Source organism: Schistocerca piceifrons, chromosome 4 (genome assembly GCF_021461385.2).
Source record: "Schistocerca piceifrons isolate TAMUIC-IGC-003096 chromosome 4, iqSchPice1.1, whole genome shotgun sequence".
Classification (NCBI taxonomy): Eukaryota; Metazoa; Arthropoda; class Insecta; order Orthoptera; family Acrididae; genus Schistocerca; species Schistocerca piceifrons.
The window spans coordinates 574,136,056-574,155,540 of record NC_060141.1 but is presented as its reverse complement, the minus strand read 5'-3'; the positions used below and the strand labels follow the sequence as shown (position 1 = coordinate 574,155,540).

Genomic DNA, 19,485 nt, shown 5'->3' with positions numbered 1-19,485 from the left:
TCCAGGACTCCATCTAAGCCCTGGAAAGGTCCTGTCGTTCAGTGGTGTTTGTATGGACCCCAGGACACGTCAGAATCCCAGGCAACAAACTTGCTGACTTGCTGACTAGCTGGACAAACGGGCTGCACAGAAACTGCTTATGGATATCAGCATTCCAATAACTGACCTGTGTTCGTTTTCGTGTCGCTAGGATTTTCGGCTTTGGGAGTCGGAATAGCATAGTCTCAGTACGCACAACAAACTGCGTGCCATTAAGGAGACTATGAATGTGTGGCAGTCCTCCATGCGAGCCTCTCACAGGGCTCTGTGGTTCTCTGCCAGCTCCACATTGGCAACGCTTGGGCGACCCACGGCTACCTCCTGCGCCATGAAGACCCACCTCAATGTCGATGTGGCGCCCGGTTGATAGTGGCCCATATTCTGGTGCACTGTCCCACTTCGACTGCCCTGTGATGAAATCTTCGGTTACCTGACTTGTTGCCACTAATTTTATCTGACAACGCCCAATCGGCTGATTTAGTTTCACCTTGTATTTGTGAGGGTGGGTTTTAACATTTAATCTAAATTTTTGCACTTGTCCTTCGTCCCACTGTGTTCTCCACCCTAGTGCTTTTAGGGTGGAGGGTTTAATGTGTTGCACAGTGGCTGGCTTCTCCTTTTTATTCTCATAGTCAGCCAGTCACGGTAATCTGTTTTGTCAGTTTAATCTCTTCTTGAGTTTCTGTGGTTTTCTTGTCCCCTTTTTTCCACTTAAGTGTTTGTTGCCTTTCCATTGTTCTTGTGGTTTTTCCTTTCTTTCCATTTTGTGTTGTCAGTCTTCTTTGTTTTATTCTCGCCCTTGTCGCATTGTTTTTTTTGGAACAAGGGGCCAATGATCTAGGTGTTTGCTCCCTTCCCCCCTCTTTTAAACAAAGCAACCACCATCCTCCCCGCCCACCGTGGACAGCATTCCATCTCATTGTGGAGTCATGCTGCTCATCCGGGATGATGTCCATAGCCAGACTACTCATTGAACACCTGCAAGCTGTTGCAGTCTGCGTTTTCCTTCCTTGTTTTACTTTTTCTCTTTGTGTTGTCTACATCTGTCCATTACTTGCTGGCACCAGGGCAGATGTGCTCCACCTTATTGGTCAGCTCCCTCACTCCTTTTTGCTACTTGGCAACTTTAATGTCCACCATGCCCTTTGGGGCTCTTCAAGAACCTATCTATGATGTTCCCTCTTGACTGACCTTCTCAACCAACTCAACCACACCTGTCTTAGCACAGGAGCACTCAAGTTCCTTTCAGACTACACGCACCTATTACCATTTGGACCTTTCGTTCTGCATTGCCCAGCTTGTCCGTCATCTCATGTGGTCCATTGTCTTTGACATGTACTAGAGTGACCATTTCCTGTGTGCTGTCTATTTGCTGACACCTACCCCAACTGCATGTAAACCCAATTGGCAGCTTCCTAAGCCCAATTGGGGGCATTTGACAAACAATATTTCCTCAGTTGTGATGACCTTATGAATGTTATCCTTACTGCCACAGAATGTTCCATACCTTGCAATTCTTTACCACGCCATGTTCCTTTGCCTGATGGACTGAGGCATGCCGCGGTGTGATTCGAATGCAGAGATGTGGTGTCCATGCTTTTAACTGTCGTCCTACAATGGCAAACTGTATTTGTTATAAACGGTTGTGTGCAGTGTCATCACATTCTTTGGGGTAGCAAAAAAGCTAGCTAGATTTTTTTAATAGTGCTTTTAAGTTTCACTCCCTCTTCCGTCATGTGGGGCAACATCCATTGGCCGTCTGGGACTGAGGTCCATTCCCTGATTTGCAGCATGATGATATCATTGTGAACCCTATTGCTACCTCCAACACTCTGGGCCCCTATTTTGCAGAGATTTGAAGCTTCACCCATTATCACCCAGCCCTTCTCTCACTGAAATGAGTGAAGGCGGCTCAGGTGACATCCTACTCCTCTCAGAATTGTTAATGCTACAATGCTGGCTTTGCTATAAGGGAGATTGACCATGCTCTCATCTCATCCCGAACTTCTGCCCCAGGACCGGACGGTGTTTACATTCAGATGTGGCAGCACCTTTCTCTTTCGTACATACAATCATGTTTGGGCAGATGGTACATTTCCCACATGCTCGCCTAAAGCCACTGTCGTACCCACACCTAAGCCCGGCAAGGACAAACAGCTTCCTTCTAGCTGCCACCCCATTTATCTCCTCAGCTGTATTTGCAAGGTGATGGAATGTATGATTCTTGGTCGTCTGGTAAAGTGGCTGTAGTCTCACAATCTACTGACCATTGCGCACTGTTGATTTCATGTGCACCGTTCTTCAGGTGACCTCTCGTCACTTTGTCAAATCATGTTGTGAACAGTTTTCTGCAGAAATAACAGACTGTGGGCGTGTTTTTTGATTTGGCGGATTCCTAAGACACATGTTGGAGGACTGGTATCCTCCATACTCTATACACGTGGGGCTTCCAAGGCTGCCTGCCCAGTTTCCTTCAGAAATTTTTAAAAGACTGAGTTTTCAAAGTACACGTTGGTTCAACCTTGTCAGATACCTTTATCCAGGAGAACAAATAGCCTCAAGCCTCCATCCTGAGCATCGTCCTCTTTACTTTAGCCATTAACCCTGTTATGGACTGTCTCCCACCAGGAATCTCCAGCTTCTGTTTCATCAATGACCTTGCGATCTCTTACTCTTTGCCATGGACTTGTCTCTTGAGCGGCACCTCCAGTGAGGTCTTGATTGTCTTTACTTGTGGAGCATCAACAATGACTTTTACTCTTCCACCCACTAAACCATTTGTATGAATTTCTGGCAGCTCAGAGGGTTTCTTCCACCGTCTTTACATCTTGGGCCTGTTGCTCTTCTGTTTGCTGAAACTATGAAATTCCTGGGGCTCATGCTTGATAGGAAACTTTCTTGGTCCTCCCATGTGTCTTACGTGGACGCATGCTGTGCATGCATGCTCAATTTCCTACGTGTCCTAAGTGGTACTTCCTAGGAGTGGATCAGACCACCCTTCTCCTTTTGTATCAATCCCTTGCCCAGTTGAAACTATATTATGGGTGTTTTGTGTATTCCTCTGCATGTCCGTCCATGTTACACTGTCTTAACACAATCCACCACCGTGCAAACACTGTCTTAACACAATCCACCACCGTGGAATAGATGTGGCCTCTGGCGTCTTTCACACTAGATCGATTGAGAGTATCTATACAGAAGTTGCAGAACTACCATTGTCATACTGGCATGATGTCCTCTACAGTGAATACCCATGCCATTAGTCTGCCATGCCCAACCACCCATCTTAGGCCCTCTTTTTTTGATGACTTCCTTGACCACCGGTATGGGGTGTGCTCTTTTTGTCTTGTTACCTCCCAAAGTTACCTTTTGGCTACTGCTCCAGCAGATTAACTTAACACTACTGGCTACGTTCCAGATGGGTATGAACCCTTTACTGCGTTGGCTTTGTGCAGTGGCCCATTTTCTTCTTGGACTTCATTTGCTTCCCAAGAACACTACTCTGGATGTGATCTATTGCTGCAAGTTTCTCGACCTTGCACACAGCTTAGCAATGGTACTTTCATGTACACTGTGAGTGCTCCGTGACCAACCATGGTGTCAGGTGTGCCTTTGTCATTGGCACCGACCCTTTTCGGTACTGGCCTCCAGGAAATTGCTGATTTTTTGCAGCAGAGCTCTTCATCATCTATCAGGCCACCCAGTACATCCGGCGATACGTGCTTTTTAACTTTCATATGCTCCAGTTCTTTCAGTGCCCTTCAGAGCTTGTGTGTGCTGTACACAATCCATCCCTCAGTGCAGCAGGTCCAAGAAAGCTCCCACTTGCTTGCTGTTGAGGGAGTCACTGCAGTGTTAGGATTCCTGGTCATGTCGGTCTGAGGTTAAAAGAAACTGCTGACATTGCTGCCATTGGTGCAGTTATCCTGCCTTGGTCTGCTAGCTCTTCCATTGCTTTGAATGATCTCCATGTTACTGTCTGTCGGCATATGATGTCACTTTAGCATCACCAGTGGTTTTCTCTTCACGAGAACAAGCCTCGTGGAATTAAACCTTTACCAATCGTTTGGCTGACCATCTTTGACTTATCATCGCGAGGAGATCAATTTAGCAAGGTTGTATATTGGGCACTGCCTTTTTAGTCATTGCCATTTAAATGGTGATCCCTCATCACTTTGTGCCCATTGTCATCAGCCTTTCTGACAGTTCACCATTTCCATACCCAATGGCCTTCTTTTAACCGGTTACATTCCACAGTATGTTTGCCAGCAGTTTTAGTGAACAACATGTGGGCTATCAACGACTGTTTACACTACTGGCCATTAAAATTGCTACACCACGAAGATGACGTGCTACAGATGCGAAATTTAACTGACAGGAAGAAGATGCTGTGACATGCAAATGATGAGATTTTCAGAGCATTCACACAAGGTTGGCGCCGGTGGTGACACCTACAACATGCTGACATGAGGAAAGTTTCCAAGCGATTTCTCATACACAAACAGCAGTTGACCGGCATTGCCTGGTGAAACGTTGTTGTGATGCCTCATGTAAGGAGGAGAAATGCGTACCATCACATTTCCGACTTTGAAAAAGGTCGAATTGTAGCCTATCGCGATCATGGTTTATCGTATTGCGACATTGCTGCTTGCATTGGCAGAGGTCCAATGGCTGTTAGCAGAATATGGAATCGGTGGGTTCAGGAGGGTAATACAGAACGACTACATTTGCAGCAGCATGGACTATCAGCTCGGAGACCATGGCTGGGGTTACCCTTGATGCCGCATCACAGACAAGAGAGCATGTGATGGTGTACTCAACGACGAACCTGGGTGCACAAATGGCAAAACGTAATTTTTTTTGGATGAATCCAGGTTCTGTTTACAGCATCATGATGGTCCCATCTGTGTTTAGCGACATTGCGGTGAATGCACATTGGAAGCATGTATTTGTCATCGCCATACTGGCGTATCACCCGGTGTGATGGTATGGGGTGCCATTGGTTACACGTCTTGGTCACCTCTTGTTCGCATTGACAGCACTTTGAACAGTGGACGTTACATTTCAGATGTGTTACGACCCGTGGCTCTACCCTTCATTCGATCCCTGCGAAATCATTTCAGCAGGATAATGCATGGCCGCATTTTGCAGGTCCTGTATGGGCATTTCTGGATACAGAAAATGTTCGACTGCTGCCCTGACCAGCACATTCTCCAGTGGCCAATTGAACCAATGGGTAGCTGTATCTGTACACGCCATCCAAGCTCTGTTTGACTCAATGCCCAGGCGTATCAGGGCCGTTATTACGGCCAGAGGTGGTTGTTCTGGGTACTGATTTCTCAGGATGTATGCACCCAAATTGCGTGAAAATGTAATCACATGTCAGTTCTAGTATAATATATTTGTCCAATGAATACCCGTTTATCATCTGCATTCCTTGTTGGTGTAGCAGTTTTAATAGTCAGTAGTGTACTTTTTACCCATCATAGCAATAGGGTAAAAGACATTTAATCTGTGGTTTGGGAACTTCTCTGTCTGTATGGCACATTTTGTGGACCTTTCTCCGAGAGGAAGTCCTTGTTTTTAGTTCTTTCCTTTCGTCAGTTGAGCTTAATGTATAGTTGCTATTAACTTCTTTTACTTCTTGAAGTTCTAAGGTTATGACATGGGCACTTATGACCTCAGTTGTTTTTGAGCCCTAAAAAAAAAAAAAAGAAAGGAAAAAAAAAACTTCAGTGCTAAGTTGAGGGAAAGAAGGAGCAGCATTTTAAACATCTGAAATGCCTCAGCCCTTACTTATTGGTGGCAGGCACAACATGACTGCTTGAATTTTAATAAATTTTTCTCGTATTTGTCTGACTGGTTTATGACACGAGGTTCAACAAGGGTGTCTTGCCCAATTATCTTTAACATATACATATACATCATCAGCAGTTCAAACATATGGTGAATGGGAGGGGAATGGCATTAAGGGACAGGAAAGGACACCAGGTGCTAGGGCCAGGAAAGGATACCAGGTGCATTCAGTGTGTATGCCTGCGGGCCTCATTCAACATGTTCAAGAGGCTATTCCAGCAGCCATTAGAGGACAGGGTGCAACCAACTGCAGATTGTGGCACACATTGGAGCGAATGCTGCCTGCTGTCTGGGCTTAGAGATAATACTTGGGTCATTCTAGTGACTGGCAGAAAAAGTTGAGTGATATATCAGTGAGGAACTTGAAACTTTCAGCACATGGCAGGAGCTTGTAGACGAACTACAGCTCAAGTTTAAAAGAATAGTTGACCTCTCACAGGATAGATATGTACCCACAAGAACAGTCCATACTGGGAGGGAACGACCATGGTATACAGCCACTGTAAAGAAAGTTCTAAAGAAACCGAAGTTATTGCATTATAGGTGTAAAATAAAGCAAAAGGCTACAGACAAAGAAAGGCTAAATGAAACATGTTTGGCTGTCAAGAGAGCAATGCATGATGCCTTCAATGGCTACCGTAACAGAATATTGTCAAATGATATTTCACAATACCCAAAGAAATTCTGTTGTATGTAAAGGCTGTCAGTGGCACCAATGTTAGTGTCCAGTCCCTAGCGAATAATGAAATTGAGGATAGCAAAGCAAAAGCTGAAATGCTTAACTCCATTTTCAAATGTTCCTTTACAATGAAAAATCCAGGAGAACAGCCCCAATGTAATCCTCATACCACTGAAAAGATGAATGAAGTAAGTATTGAGAAGCAGCTGAAATCATTAAAAATAATCAAATCTGCAGGGTCTGATAGAATTCCTATCAGATTTTATACAAATTTGCAGCTCAGTTGGGCCGTCTTCTAACTATAATCCATTGTATATCCCTTGAACAAAAAACCATGCCCACTTCCTCGAAAAATGCGCAGGTCACACCCATCTATAAGAAAGAAGGGTAGTAGAAGTGATTCACAAAACTACCATCTAATATCCTTGACACTGATTTGTTGTAGAATCTTAGAAGATATGAGCACAAACGTAATGAGGTATCTTGAACAGAATGACCACCTCAATGCCAGCCAGCATGGATGTCGAAAAATTGATCATGTGAAACCCAACTCTCACTTTTCTGACATGACATACTGAAAGCTTTGGGTCAAGACAACAAGTATATGCAGTATTTTTTGATTTGCAAAAAGCACTTGACTCCGTACCACACCTATGTTTATTTTCAAAAGTACAATCATATGGGATATCAAATGAAGTTTGTGACTGGATTGAAGACCTTTTAGTAGGTAGGACACAGCATGTTATCTTGGATTGAGAGTGATCGTCAGATGTAGAAGTAACTTCAGGTGTCCCAGGTGTGCGTTGGGACCATTGCTGTTCGTGTTATATATTAATGACCTTGAAGACGATATTAATAGTAACCTAAGGCTATAATGAAGTACTATCTGAAAGAAGCTGCATAAATATTCAGTCCGATCTTCAAAGTGGTGCAAAGATTGGCAACTTGCTTTAAATGTTCAGAAATGTAAAATCGAGCACTTTACAAAACCATAGTATCCTATGACTATAATATCAATGAGTCACAGTTGGAAGCGGCCAACTCGTAAAAGTACCTGAATGTGACACACTATAGGGATATGAAATGGAATGAGCGTATAAGTTGTTGTGGGTAAAACAGATGGTATACTCCAGTTTATAGGTAGAATACTGGGGAAGTACAATCATGTCTACAAAGGAGATTGCTTACATATCACTCCTGTAACCCATCCTAGAATATTGTTGAACTGTGTGGGACCTGTATGAAATAGGAGTAATGGGGGGAGAGGGGGGGGGGGGGGGGAGAGGCATTATGAGTGGTCACCGGTTTGTTTAATCCATGGGAGAGCCACAGATACAGAAGGAACTGAATTGTATGACTTGAAGATAGACGTGAACTATCCTGAGAAAGTCTATTAACGAAGTTTCAAGAACCGACTTTAAATTGTGGCTCTAGGAATATACCAGAGCAGGAGAATGCTAAATGTGAGCAATGCATTGGAGATTGTACTAATTCCCAGAGTCATCATTTAAAGATGCTTCTTGAAACTTTGTTGATAGACTTCCTCAGGATCGTTTACGTCTGTCTTCAAGAGTAATCCAGTTCAGTTCCTTCAGTATCTGTGACACTCTTCCACAGATTTAATAAACCCGTGACCCTTCATACTGCCCTTCTCTGTATGTTCATATCGCCTTCATACAGGTCCTGCACACTTCAATAACATTCTAGGATAGGTCACAGGAGTGATTTGTAAGCAATCTACTTTCTAGACTGACTGCATTTCCCCAGTATCCCACCAATAAACCAATATCTGCCATCTGCTTTACCCACCCCCTGTGGGTCCGGGGTAAGAATAGGCCCGAGGTATTCCTGCCTGTCGTAAGAGGCGACTAAAAGGAGTTTCAACCGTTTTAACCTTCCATGTGATGGTCCCCTTTCGGGTTTGACCTCCATTTTTCAAAATTCTGCAGAAGTACGAGCCTTTTGGGGAAGGACGCCTTACGTGGTGTACCACTGGTCCTCAGTGCACTCAGTGCACTAAGACCTTGGCACTCAGCATTGTACCGGCGTTGTAACCATACCCACTATTCCTCAAATTGAGCCTAAACGCCTGATGGGCTGTACAAGTTACGCCCATAGTGCGTCCCCATCTGCACCTACGATCATGATGGACTTTCCATGGCACCAGAAATCCAGCACGGTAGCCAGCCCGTTGTGGTGGGGTCGTCATGTACCCTCTAGGTTGTAGCCCCCTGACAACACAGGGATCGTACTGCCGATACCTGAGCTGCACCCTCCCCACGTCGGCCAAGGAGTAGATGTCCGTCTCCTTGGGGCATCAGGACTCCCGGCAACGGTCATCCTGCCAGGTGGCCCTTGCTGAGGCTGGGTGGCGCCCGTGGGGAGAGCCCCTGGTCGGAGTGGGTGGTATCGGGGCGGACGTTTCGCAGATGAAACGTCAACACGTATCAGGTCGCTCTGCGGCAGAGTCTTTCAAACGGAAAGGTGCTGTCTCTAGTTCTGGTTCTCCTGCCCTTTGCCCCTTGGCCACTCCCTGGGAGGAGGGACAGGCCCGCCGGCTTGGGGCGAAGTACTTCCCCCGCTATTTGGTCTGTTCTTGAACCGATGGGGGGACGTTCGCCACCTCCAAGCCCATGTTTTTTGTTCAGCACATTGAGGGTTCGGGGTCCGTTCTTCTAAAGACCACCTCCGTCACACAGTCGGCGGCGCTCCAGGCGTGCGACCGCCTAGGGGATATCCCTGTGTCCATTGTCCCGCATCTGGCACTAAATAGGACGCAGGGGGTTATTTTTCATCAGGACCTCCTGCTGCAATCTGATGAGGAGCTCAGGGCCAACCTGGAGTGCCGAGGCGTGCATTTTGTCCGGCGAGTCCAACGCGGCCCCAAAGACCGTCGCATCGACACCGGGGCCTTTATCCTCGCCTTCGAGGGGTAAAGGTGATGTGCTACCGGTGCGACGTGCGACCTTATGTCCCGCCTCCTATGTGCTGTTTTCGGTGTTTGCGCTTTGGGCACATGTCGTCACGGTGTGAGGCTGAGCCCCTTTGTGGCGACTGTGGACGTCCTCTTCGTGAGGAACATACGTGCACCCCACCACCTTGGTGCGTTAATTGTCCTCGCATCCACCCGCCTAAATCCTCAGACTGCCCCGCATATCAGAAGGAGAAGAAGATACAAGAACTCAAAACTTTGGATCGTCTCTCTTATTCTGAGGCCAGGAAGAAGTATGACCGCCTCCATCCCGTGCCATTGACCACTTCGTTTGCCTCAGTTGTGTCCCCTCCTTCCGCGGTATCCTCACCCCTATCCTGTCCCCCCTCCGCCTCCTCCCCCCATCATGGGTCTCTGCCTCCGCCTCCTCCCCCCATCATGGGTCTCTGCCTCCGCCTCCTCCCCCCATCCTGGGTCTCTGCCTCTGCCTCCCAAATCCCTCCCTTCCACCTTCCAAATCCTCCTCCCCCGTGCCCCCCCCCCTCCCCCCGCCACCTGAGAAGCGATCCTCTTCTCAGGCGTCCATCGGGGAAACGTTCCGGACCCCAGCTTCCGAGGTCCGGCGTTCCAAAACGGACCCCGCGCGTGAGGACCTTCTTCGGGTCCAGCCCACCACCCCTGTGCCTCCTCGGACTTCCAAGAAGGCCCCCAAGAAGAAGTCTCTATTCCCCTATCCACCCCGGCGCGTTTCGTCTGACACTCCATCCGTGAGTCGCTGCTCCCGGCCGTCCTCAGTTTCGCCGGGACGCTCTGCTGCCAGGCGCTCAGCTGGCCTCTCGTCGGCAAATGATGCTGCCCCTCCTACACCACCAGGGACAGCGGCCGCAGCTGGCGATGACTCGGGAACAGGATCCGCCTCCCGCCGGTTGTAGCGTTGTTCCCTCGAAACCTGGCCCTCCGCGGCCGTCGAGGTGACCAGCTCTTCCCCCGTCTCGTTCCCCCTCTTTTTTGACTAGCGATGGCCTTGTTACATTGGAACATAAGAGGTATTCAATCTAATCGGGAGGAATTACAACTGCTCCTCCGCCTGCACTGTCCACTCGTCCTTGGTCTCCAGGAAACCAAGTTGCGCCCGACTGACCCTATTGCCTTTACCCACTATATCTCGGAGCGGTATGACCTCACCCCTGTGGACGGTATCCCAGCTCATGGTGGGGTCATGTTGCTCGTTCGGGACGATGTCTATTACCATCCCATCCCATTGACCACCCCACTCCAAGCAATAGCTGTCCGTATTACTCTTTCTGCCTTTACTTTTTCGGTTTGTACCATCTACACTCCATCATCATCCGCTGTTAGTCGGGCTGACATGATGCACCTGATTGTTCAGCTTCCCCCGCCGTTTTTATTGTTTGGCGACTTCAATGCCCATCATCCCCTTTGGGGCTCTCCTGCATCCTGTCAAAGAGGCTCCCTCTTGGCGGATGTCTTCAACCATCTCAATCTTGTCTGCCTCAATACTGGCGCCCCGACTTTCCTCTCGGACTCTACTCATACCTACTCCCACTTGGACCTCTCGATCTGTTCTACCACTCTTGCCCGTCGGTTCAAGTGGTATGTCCTTTCTGGCACCTATTCGAGCGACCACTTCCCCTGTGTCGTTCGTCTCCTGCACCACACCCCATCCCCACGTCCTTCGAGCTGGAACATACCGAAAGCTGACTGGGGACTTCACTCCTCCCTGGCGACCTTTCCGGACCACGATTTTCTCAGTTGTGACAGTCAGGCGAATACCTCACGGCTGTTATCATCAATGCTGCCGAACGTTCCATTCCTCGTACTACCTCTTCTTCACATCGCGTTTCCGTCCCCTGGTGGAACGAGGCTTGTAGAGACGCTATCCATGCTCGACGATGTGCTTTACGCACCTTTCGCCGCCATCCTACGTTGGCGAATTGTATTGGATACAACTGACTCCGAGCGCAATGCCGTAGAGTCATCAAAGACAGCAAAATGCTTGTTGGGCCACTTTCACCATCTCCTTTAACAGTTTTACTCCCTCTTCTGTCGTATGGAGTGGCCTGCACCGCCTGTCGGGCATTAAGGCCCACTCCTCGGTACCTGGCCTGACCTCAGGTAATGAGGTCCTCGTTGATCCTGTGGCTGTCTCCAACGCCTTCGGCCGGTTTTTCGCGGAGGTTTCAAGCTCCGCCCATTACCACCCTGCCTTCCTTCCCAGGAAAGAGGCAGAAGAGGCTCGGCGACCTTCCTTCCACTCGCTGAATCTGGAAACTTATAATGCCCCTTTCACTATGCGGGAACTCGAACGTGCGCTTGCACTGTCCCGGTCCTCTGCTCCGGAGCCAGATGCCATTCACGTTCAGATGCTGGCACACCTTTGTCCGGCAGGCAAAAAGCTTCCTTCTTCGTACCTACAATCGCGTCTGGACCGAAGGTCAGGTCCCCATGCGTTGGCGTGACGCCGTCGTTGTTCCTATACCCAAACCCGGGAAGGATAGACACCTTCCTTCTAGTTACCGCCCCATTTCTCTTACAAGCTGTGTCTGTAAGGTGAAGGAGCGCATGGTTCAAGCTCGGTTAGTTTGGATTCTTGAATCTCGACGGCTACTTACCAATGTCCAATGCGGCTTTCGTCGCCCCCGCTCCGCTGTTGACCACCTTGTGACCTTGTCGACATTCATCATGAACAACTTTTGGCGAAGGCGCCAAACGGTAGCCGTGTTCTTCGATTTGGAGAAGGCTTATGATACCTGTTGGAGAGGAGGTATCCTCCGCACTATGCACAGGTGGGGCCTACGCGGTCGCCGGCCCCTTTTTATTGATTCCTTTTTAACGGATCGAAAGTTTAGGATACGTGTGGGTTCCGTATTGTCCGACGTCTTCCTCCAGGAGAACGGAGTGCCTCAGGGCTCCGTCTTGAGCGTAGCCCTTTTTGCCATCGCGATCAATCCAATTATGGATTGCATTCCACCTAATGTCTCAGGCTCTCTCTTTGTCGATGACTTCGCGATCTACTGCAGTGCCCAGAGAATATGCCTCCTGGAGCGCTGCCCTCAGCGTTGTCTAGACAGCCTATACTCATGGAGCATGGCAAATGGCTTCCAGTTCTCTGAAGAGAAGACGGTTTGTATCAACTTTTGGCGATACAAAGCATTCCTTCCGCCATCCTTACATCTCGGTCCCGTTGTTCTCCCATTCGTGGAAACAACTAAGTTTCTAGGGCTCACGTTGGACAGGAAACTGTGTTGGTCTCCGCATGTCTCTTATTTGGCGGCCTGTTGTACACGTTCCCTTAATGTCCTCAGAGTTCTTAGTGGTTCATCTTGGGGAGCGGATCGCACTGTCCTGCTTCGCTTGTATCGGTCCATAGTCCGATCGAAGCTGGATTATGGGAGCTTCGTCTACTCGGCCATCCCTCTTACGCCGTCTCAACTCCATCCACCATCAGGGGTTACGCCTTGCGACCGGAGCCTTCTACACTAATCCTGTCGAGAGTCTTTATGCTGAAGCTGCCGAATTACCATTGACCTACTGGCGCGACGTACTGCTGTGTAGGTATGCCTGCCAGCTGTTGTCTATGCCCGACCACCCCTCTTATCAGTCCTTCTTCGCCGATTCTCTCGACCGTCAGTACGGGTTGTATGTGTCTGCCCTGCTGCCCCCCGGAGTCCGCTTCCGTCGCCTGCTTCGACAATTGGATTTTGCCCTCCCTACCACCTTCAGAGAGGGTGAGAGCCCGACACCACCTTGGCTCCAGGCTCCGGTTCATATTTATCTCGACCTCAGCTCACTCCCGAAGGAGGGTACTCCGGCTGCAGTGTATTGCTCACGGTTTGTCAAACTTCGTGCTCGACTTGCCGGTCACACCTTTATTTACACCGATGGCTCCAAAACTGACGATGGTGTCGGCTGTGCCTTTGTCGTCGGGGCCGCCACCTTTAAATACCGGCTCCTCGACCAATGTTCCAGCTTTACGGCCGAGCTTTTTGCTCTCCATCAGGCCGTTCAGTATGCCCGCCGCCACCGCCATTCATCGTATGTACTCTGCTCTGACTCACTCAGTGCTCTTCAGAGCCTTGGAGCTCCCTATCCGGTCCATCCCTTGGTTCAACGGATACAGCAGTCCCTCCATTCTTTCGCTGATAATGGTTCTCCTGTCAGCTTTCTGTGGGTTCCCGGACACGTAGGAGTGCCTGGGAATGAGGCTGCGGATGCTGCAGCCAAGGCTGCAGTCCTCCTGCCTCGGCCAGCCTCCCATTGTGTCCCGCCATCTGACGGTGGTGGGGATGTTTGTAAGAGGCTTGTGTCGTTGTGGTGGGATGCTTGGTCATCCCTCCAAGGAAACAAGCTCCGGGCAGTAAAACCGCTTCCAACTGCTTGGACAACCTCCTCCCAACCATCTCGGCGAGAGGAGGTCCTTCTGACCAGGTTGCGGATTGGGCATTGCCGGTTTAGCCACCGCTACCTGCTCTCTGGTGACCCAGCCCCGCAGTGCCCTTGTGGTCAGGCATTAACAGTGCGCCATGTTTTATTGTTGTGTCCCCACTTTAGTCAATCTCGTGTTGTCCTGTCCCTGCCCTCTACTTTACCGGATATTTTAGCTGATGACGCTCGAGCAGCTGCTCGTGTTCTGCGTTTTATAACTTTGACTGGCTTGTCCAAAGACATCTAACCTTTTTACTTATTTTATCTCCATCTTTGTTAGGTCTTTCTGGTGTCCCCCCCTCCCCTTGAGTTTTACTAGATTCCATGTGCTCTAACAACAGTGACTGGGCGCTAATGACCTCAGTAGTTGAGCGCCCTTAAATCCCCCCCCCCCCCCCAAAAAAAAAAAAAAAATCCAACAGTTGTAGGATAGTAGGATACAATGGTTTTTTTGTTTTGTGAAGTGCACAATTTTACATTTCTGAACATTTAAAGCAAGTTACCAATCTTTGCACCACTTTGAAGACCGGACTGAATATTTATGCAGCTTCTTTCAGATAGTACTTCATTATACATAACTGCATCACCTGCAAAAGGCCTGAGGTTAACATTCTATTAACATTGTCTGCAATGTCATTAATATAGAATGTGAACAGCAAGCATCTCAACACATTTCTATGGGACACACCTGAAGTTACTTCTACATCTGATGACTCTCCATGCAAGATGACATGCTGTGTCCTCCCTACAGAAAAGTCCTCAATCCAGTCAAGTTTCGCTCGATGCCCCATATGGTCATACTTTGGACAATAAACATAGGTATGGTACAGAGTAAAATGCTTTTTGGAAATCAAGAAATAATGCATACGCGTGGTTGCCTTGATCCAAAGCTTTCAGTACGTCAGGTAAGAAAAGTGAGAGTTGGGTTTCATGTGATGGATTTTTTAGGAATCCATGCTGATTGGCATTGTTGAGGTTATTCTGTTAAAGGTACCTCATTACATTTGAGCTCAAAATAACGTTCTAATATTCTACAACAAATTGATGTCAAAGATATTAGATGGCAGTTTTGTGGATCACTTCTACTACCCTTCCTGCAGACAGGTGTGACCTGTGCATTTTTCAAAGAACTGTGCATTGTTTTATGTTTGAGGGATCTACAACAGATTATAGTTAGAAGACGGGCTAACTTAGCTGCAAATTCACATAGAATTTGACAGGTATTCCATGGGGCCCTGGAGCTTTGTTCAATTTTAATGATTTCAGCTGTTTCTCAACACCACTGACACTAATTCTTATTTCACTCATCTTTTCAGTGGTATGAGGATTAAATTGGGCAGTTATCCTGAGTTTTTTGTTGTAAAGGAACATTTGAAAACAGAGTTAAACATTTCAGCAATTCCTTTGCTACTCTAAATTTCAGTTCCTGTCTCATTCGCTAGGGACTGGACACTAACTTTGGTGCCCCTAACAGTCTTTACATACGACCAGAATGTCTTTGGGTCTTTGTGATAGATCATTTGACAATATTCTGCTTTGGTGGTCTTTGAAGGCTCACATGTTACTCTCTTGACAGCTCTCCTGTCATCTGTGATACTTTAGCCACAGGGTCAGAACTGCACTGAACTGTGGGCACACATTTCAAACAGTCAGTAGTTTCAGAGAGTAGCAGTATCACAGTACACTTCATGAATCACAACTAAATGAAGGTGCTGACAGAGATCTCTCATTTCTGGAATTCAATCTTAAAATTAAAACTGCATAATATCTCATCAATCGTAACTCTAAATATCTTCTCAGCAAGGCCTGAGATGCCACTCGATATGTACATAAAGAGTGCCAAGACCAGAATAGAGCTTTCCTACTTGCTATTGTAACTACCTTTGAGTGTATACCTGGAATATTCCTGTATCCTCTAGTTTCTAAATATTAGTGAGCCTATCAGCTTTCATGTCAACAACAACAACAACATCAGCTTTCATGTCTGTCTTTGTTCACTTCCTCATGACAAACAAAAGCTTTTCCCTGTGTTTTTACAGGATTGTTTTGGAGTTAGGACAGTTCTGTTTTTATTCACACTGGTTTAGAAAACATGTAAATCTAGTTCATACTAGTGAAGCAAGCAAAATACATTTTTTTAAAGATGGTTTGGGAATACTACTTAAAATTAGTTTTAAAACATTATGCCTTGGTTGAGAAACAGCTAATGCATTGAAACATTTTTGTTGCAGTTACGAGCAACAGGTAATGATGGAAGACTTTTCAAAAAGCCTTTACATCAGCTGCAGTGTCAGAAAATAACTTTGGAGTCTGGATGTGAGGCTGAAGTCCCTACTTTCATTATCGAAGCTTGTAAATGTATTGAAGAGAACTGTGGTACAGAAGGGCTCTTTCGCAAAGCAGGTTCAAATGCCCGACAAAGGCAGATAAAGGTGTGTATGTAACTAATCAAATAATTTCACTTAATTATAGCATTGTTAAAATGGTGTCACATAATTTGTGTGCAGAAACAGAATCTGTGCCACAACCCAATACTTGTGGGGGTTGACAAAATGCTAAGGGGAAATTTATTTTTGGATGACTCATCTTTCCATTCTGACCCAACAATATGCCAGAATTGAAGTTGTTATCAGTTGACTAGAAAGTGAGGATTTGCAACCAGAATAGATTTCCTTTGCCTTAATTTGTTTATTTTATTATTTTTATTTTTTAAATTTGATTTGCATATTGAATTTTTGCAGACGCATCTTGACAGTGGTGGAAAACTTGGTGGACAGCATCATGTGATAGACGTTGCAAATGTTCTGAAGCATTTCTTCAGAGAGCTTCCAGAACCACTCCTGCCATACATTTACCATGATCTTTTTATGCGGTATGTTCATACACTGGTGAATAATATTTACAGATGCAAACTTTAGTGTAGTACATAATCAAAAAATTAAAGTGAGTCCTTCTGCTTGTTCTTCCATATGTTTTTCAGGGCATGATTATTTTCCTGTAATACATGCAAACAGATGATGTACCTTTCATAGTTTTACTCGTGTGTTTGAGAAGTTCTCTGTTACCACATAGATTTCTTTTCCAAATAACAGTATTGTATTTCTTGTTCACCCCCGCTGTCATTTAAACTTGGCACCACAAACACTGTATTACACCATGCGTCCATTTTCTATTGCTGTAGCATGTTTAGTGTCATAGGTGTCAACTTCGTGCATCTTTCATCTTCCACTAATTTGGCCGCATGCAAACATGTAGTAACTCTTACACAGGTATGATTACTCCACTGCTCCTCTCAGCACTACAAGAATGCCACATTTTCACAGCACAGTTTAAGTACTTCTCAGTTTGGCTTTCGTGATTTGATTCTCTAGAGAGCCATATGTTATCTAACAAAAGTCTCCCTGAAAGAGCGAAACAACAAAGCTATTCTGTTGGCGCTATCTGTGCCTTTGTTTGTGTGGACTGTAAAATTATACACAACACGTAATAATGTTTAATTAAGCAATGAAAAATCCAGGACGGATTAATGACTGTTATGAAAAGGATAGATTGCTACTCGCCACATAGTGGAGATGTTGAGTCACAAACAGGCACAACAAAAAAATTGCTGAGCAAGTAAGCTTTGGCTAAAAGGCCTTCTAGAGTACACACACACACACACACACACACACACACACACACACACACACACACAAACACACTCTGTGCATGATGGGAGATGCAGTCTGGATGGTGGGGCAAGTAGGTGGCTGGGGCAGGGAGGGGGAGGGAGAGCGGGGTAGTGAGAATTCAGGGATATGGTAGGAATTGGGAGAGGGCAGCTGGGTGCTGTCGTGAGGAGGGCTGGGGGTGGGTAGAGGGAGTGAAAAAGCAGAGAACTAAAAAGACTGTGGTGCATTGGTGGAACAGAAGGCTCTGTTTTGCTGGAGTGGCAGCAAGGAAGTGCACAGGTGGCTAAAGTACACTGATTATTGGAGTTTGGCCAGGGGGTTGACTGTCCTCCACCCACCTATTCCCTTCCCTGCTCCCACACCAATGCACCCACAATCCTTTTACTTCTCCCTTTTCCGACCCCCCCCCCCCCCCCCCCCCTTCCCTCTTCCCACCCCAAACCTTCTGAATGCACTAACTGTTCCAATCTGTCCCAATCGTGTCGCTATATGCTCTCACAAGTAGCACTTTACTGTCCCCCTCTCCTACCTTGCTATCCCTTCCCCTAGCCAACCCAGCCTTGTCCCTAACGCCACCACCTGGTATGCTTCTCCCATCGTGCGCAGTTGCTCACAGTCTGGCCTCGGCAGCCAGTGCATTGCTTTGTGAGGAAACAGTGGTGCATCGCTTGCATATTTCACTAGAATTAATTGTTGTTTCTCATGCAACCTGAAAAACAGAACATTGGATGTGAGGCAGTAATGCTTTCCTGCTCTTATTGCACTTATTGTTGTACCTTGTATTGTTCCCCTTTGAATCTGGGTATTTTTAGGAATTTTCTGTCATTGTGATCAGCTTTCTGGAATAAACATGCCCTTACACTTCGAAGGTGCTGCATAAGCTGTTGCTTTGGTGGAGAATGGTTGCAGCAAGCATTATGCTGTGGAAGTGTTCAGAACTGCAGCTTCCACTACTTCCAGAACCGTAAGAAGGTACAGAGAAGTTGGAGACTATGCAAGGAAATCAGGATCAGGCGTGAGAACAACAACATGGGCACAGTATTACCACTTCTTACGATATCAGGTTTTCCACAACTGTCAGCCTGCTACTGCTGAAGCACGAAATTAACTCCACCAATGTTACTGAGAGAACCATCTGAAGAAGACTGGAAGAAGTCAATCTTCAATTCTGAAGATCCACCACATGCCCAGAACTCACCAGAGAGCATCACACAACTTCATCTGTTTTGCATATAGTATCATGGCTGGAGAGAATAACTGGGAGAGCAAGAGTCATTCATTGATCTTGCATGTTCTCATCCAGGATGCCTTAACAGGGTAGTTCTCTGTTGGGGTGGCAAGAAATCAGTATGACTGCAAGAACAAATTTGCTCTTTGTAGAGCTACTGGTCTTAGAGCATATTGGTATGTGGTGGTAATCCTTCTGGAGCTTATTGGATTCTTTGCTCCATCTGTTGGTGATTCTTGACAGTGCACACCCACATGTTGCATGAATTGTGCAAGAGTTCTTGGATGAAGCAGAGATTCATGCTATGCCTCAACTGCTCAAACCCCTGATTTGAATCCTGTTCAGCTTGTACAGAACCACCTGGGAAAAAGGGTCAGTGAGCATTATTCAGAGACCTTCCTGAAAGAATGGGAGATGATTCCTCAAGAAGACACTGCAGTATTAATCAGGAGCAAGCCTGGAAGGTTGGAGGTTTAGACTGGTGCAGGAGGTAACAGATGCCTTTGAAAATGCAAAGAGAGGTCTGTGTAGTGTAGAAAACCAAAACAGATGTGCATTTCCCCTTGTGAGATTCCTCAAACTGTGCTTGAAGTGTCAATCCATTCATATTACTTCCGCCTCTTGGGCTTACTTT

General features: G+C 46.8%; 1 protein-coding gene across 4 annotated transcripts in view; it reads left to right on the top strand.

Moving 5' to 3' along the window:
* The window catches only part of LOC124795335, a 105,317-nt gene that overhangs the window by 34,866 nt on the left and 50,966 nt on the right, over positions 1-19,485 (top strand). For all 4 annotated transcript variants that reach the window (XM_047259321.1, XM_047259320.1, XM_047259319.1 and 1 more), the window contains exons 2-3: positions 16,184-16,384; positions 16,694-16,824. In XM_047259321.1, coding sequence (XP_047115277.1) covers positions 16,184-16,384; positions 16,694-16,824 — 332 coding nt within the window. The remainder of the gene's footprint in view (positions 1-16,183; positions 16,385-16,693; positions 16,825-19,485) is intronic.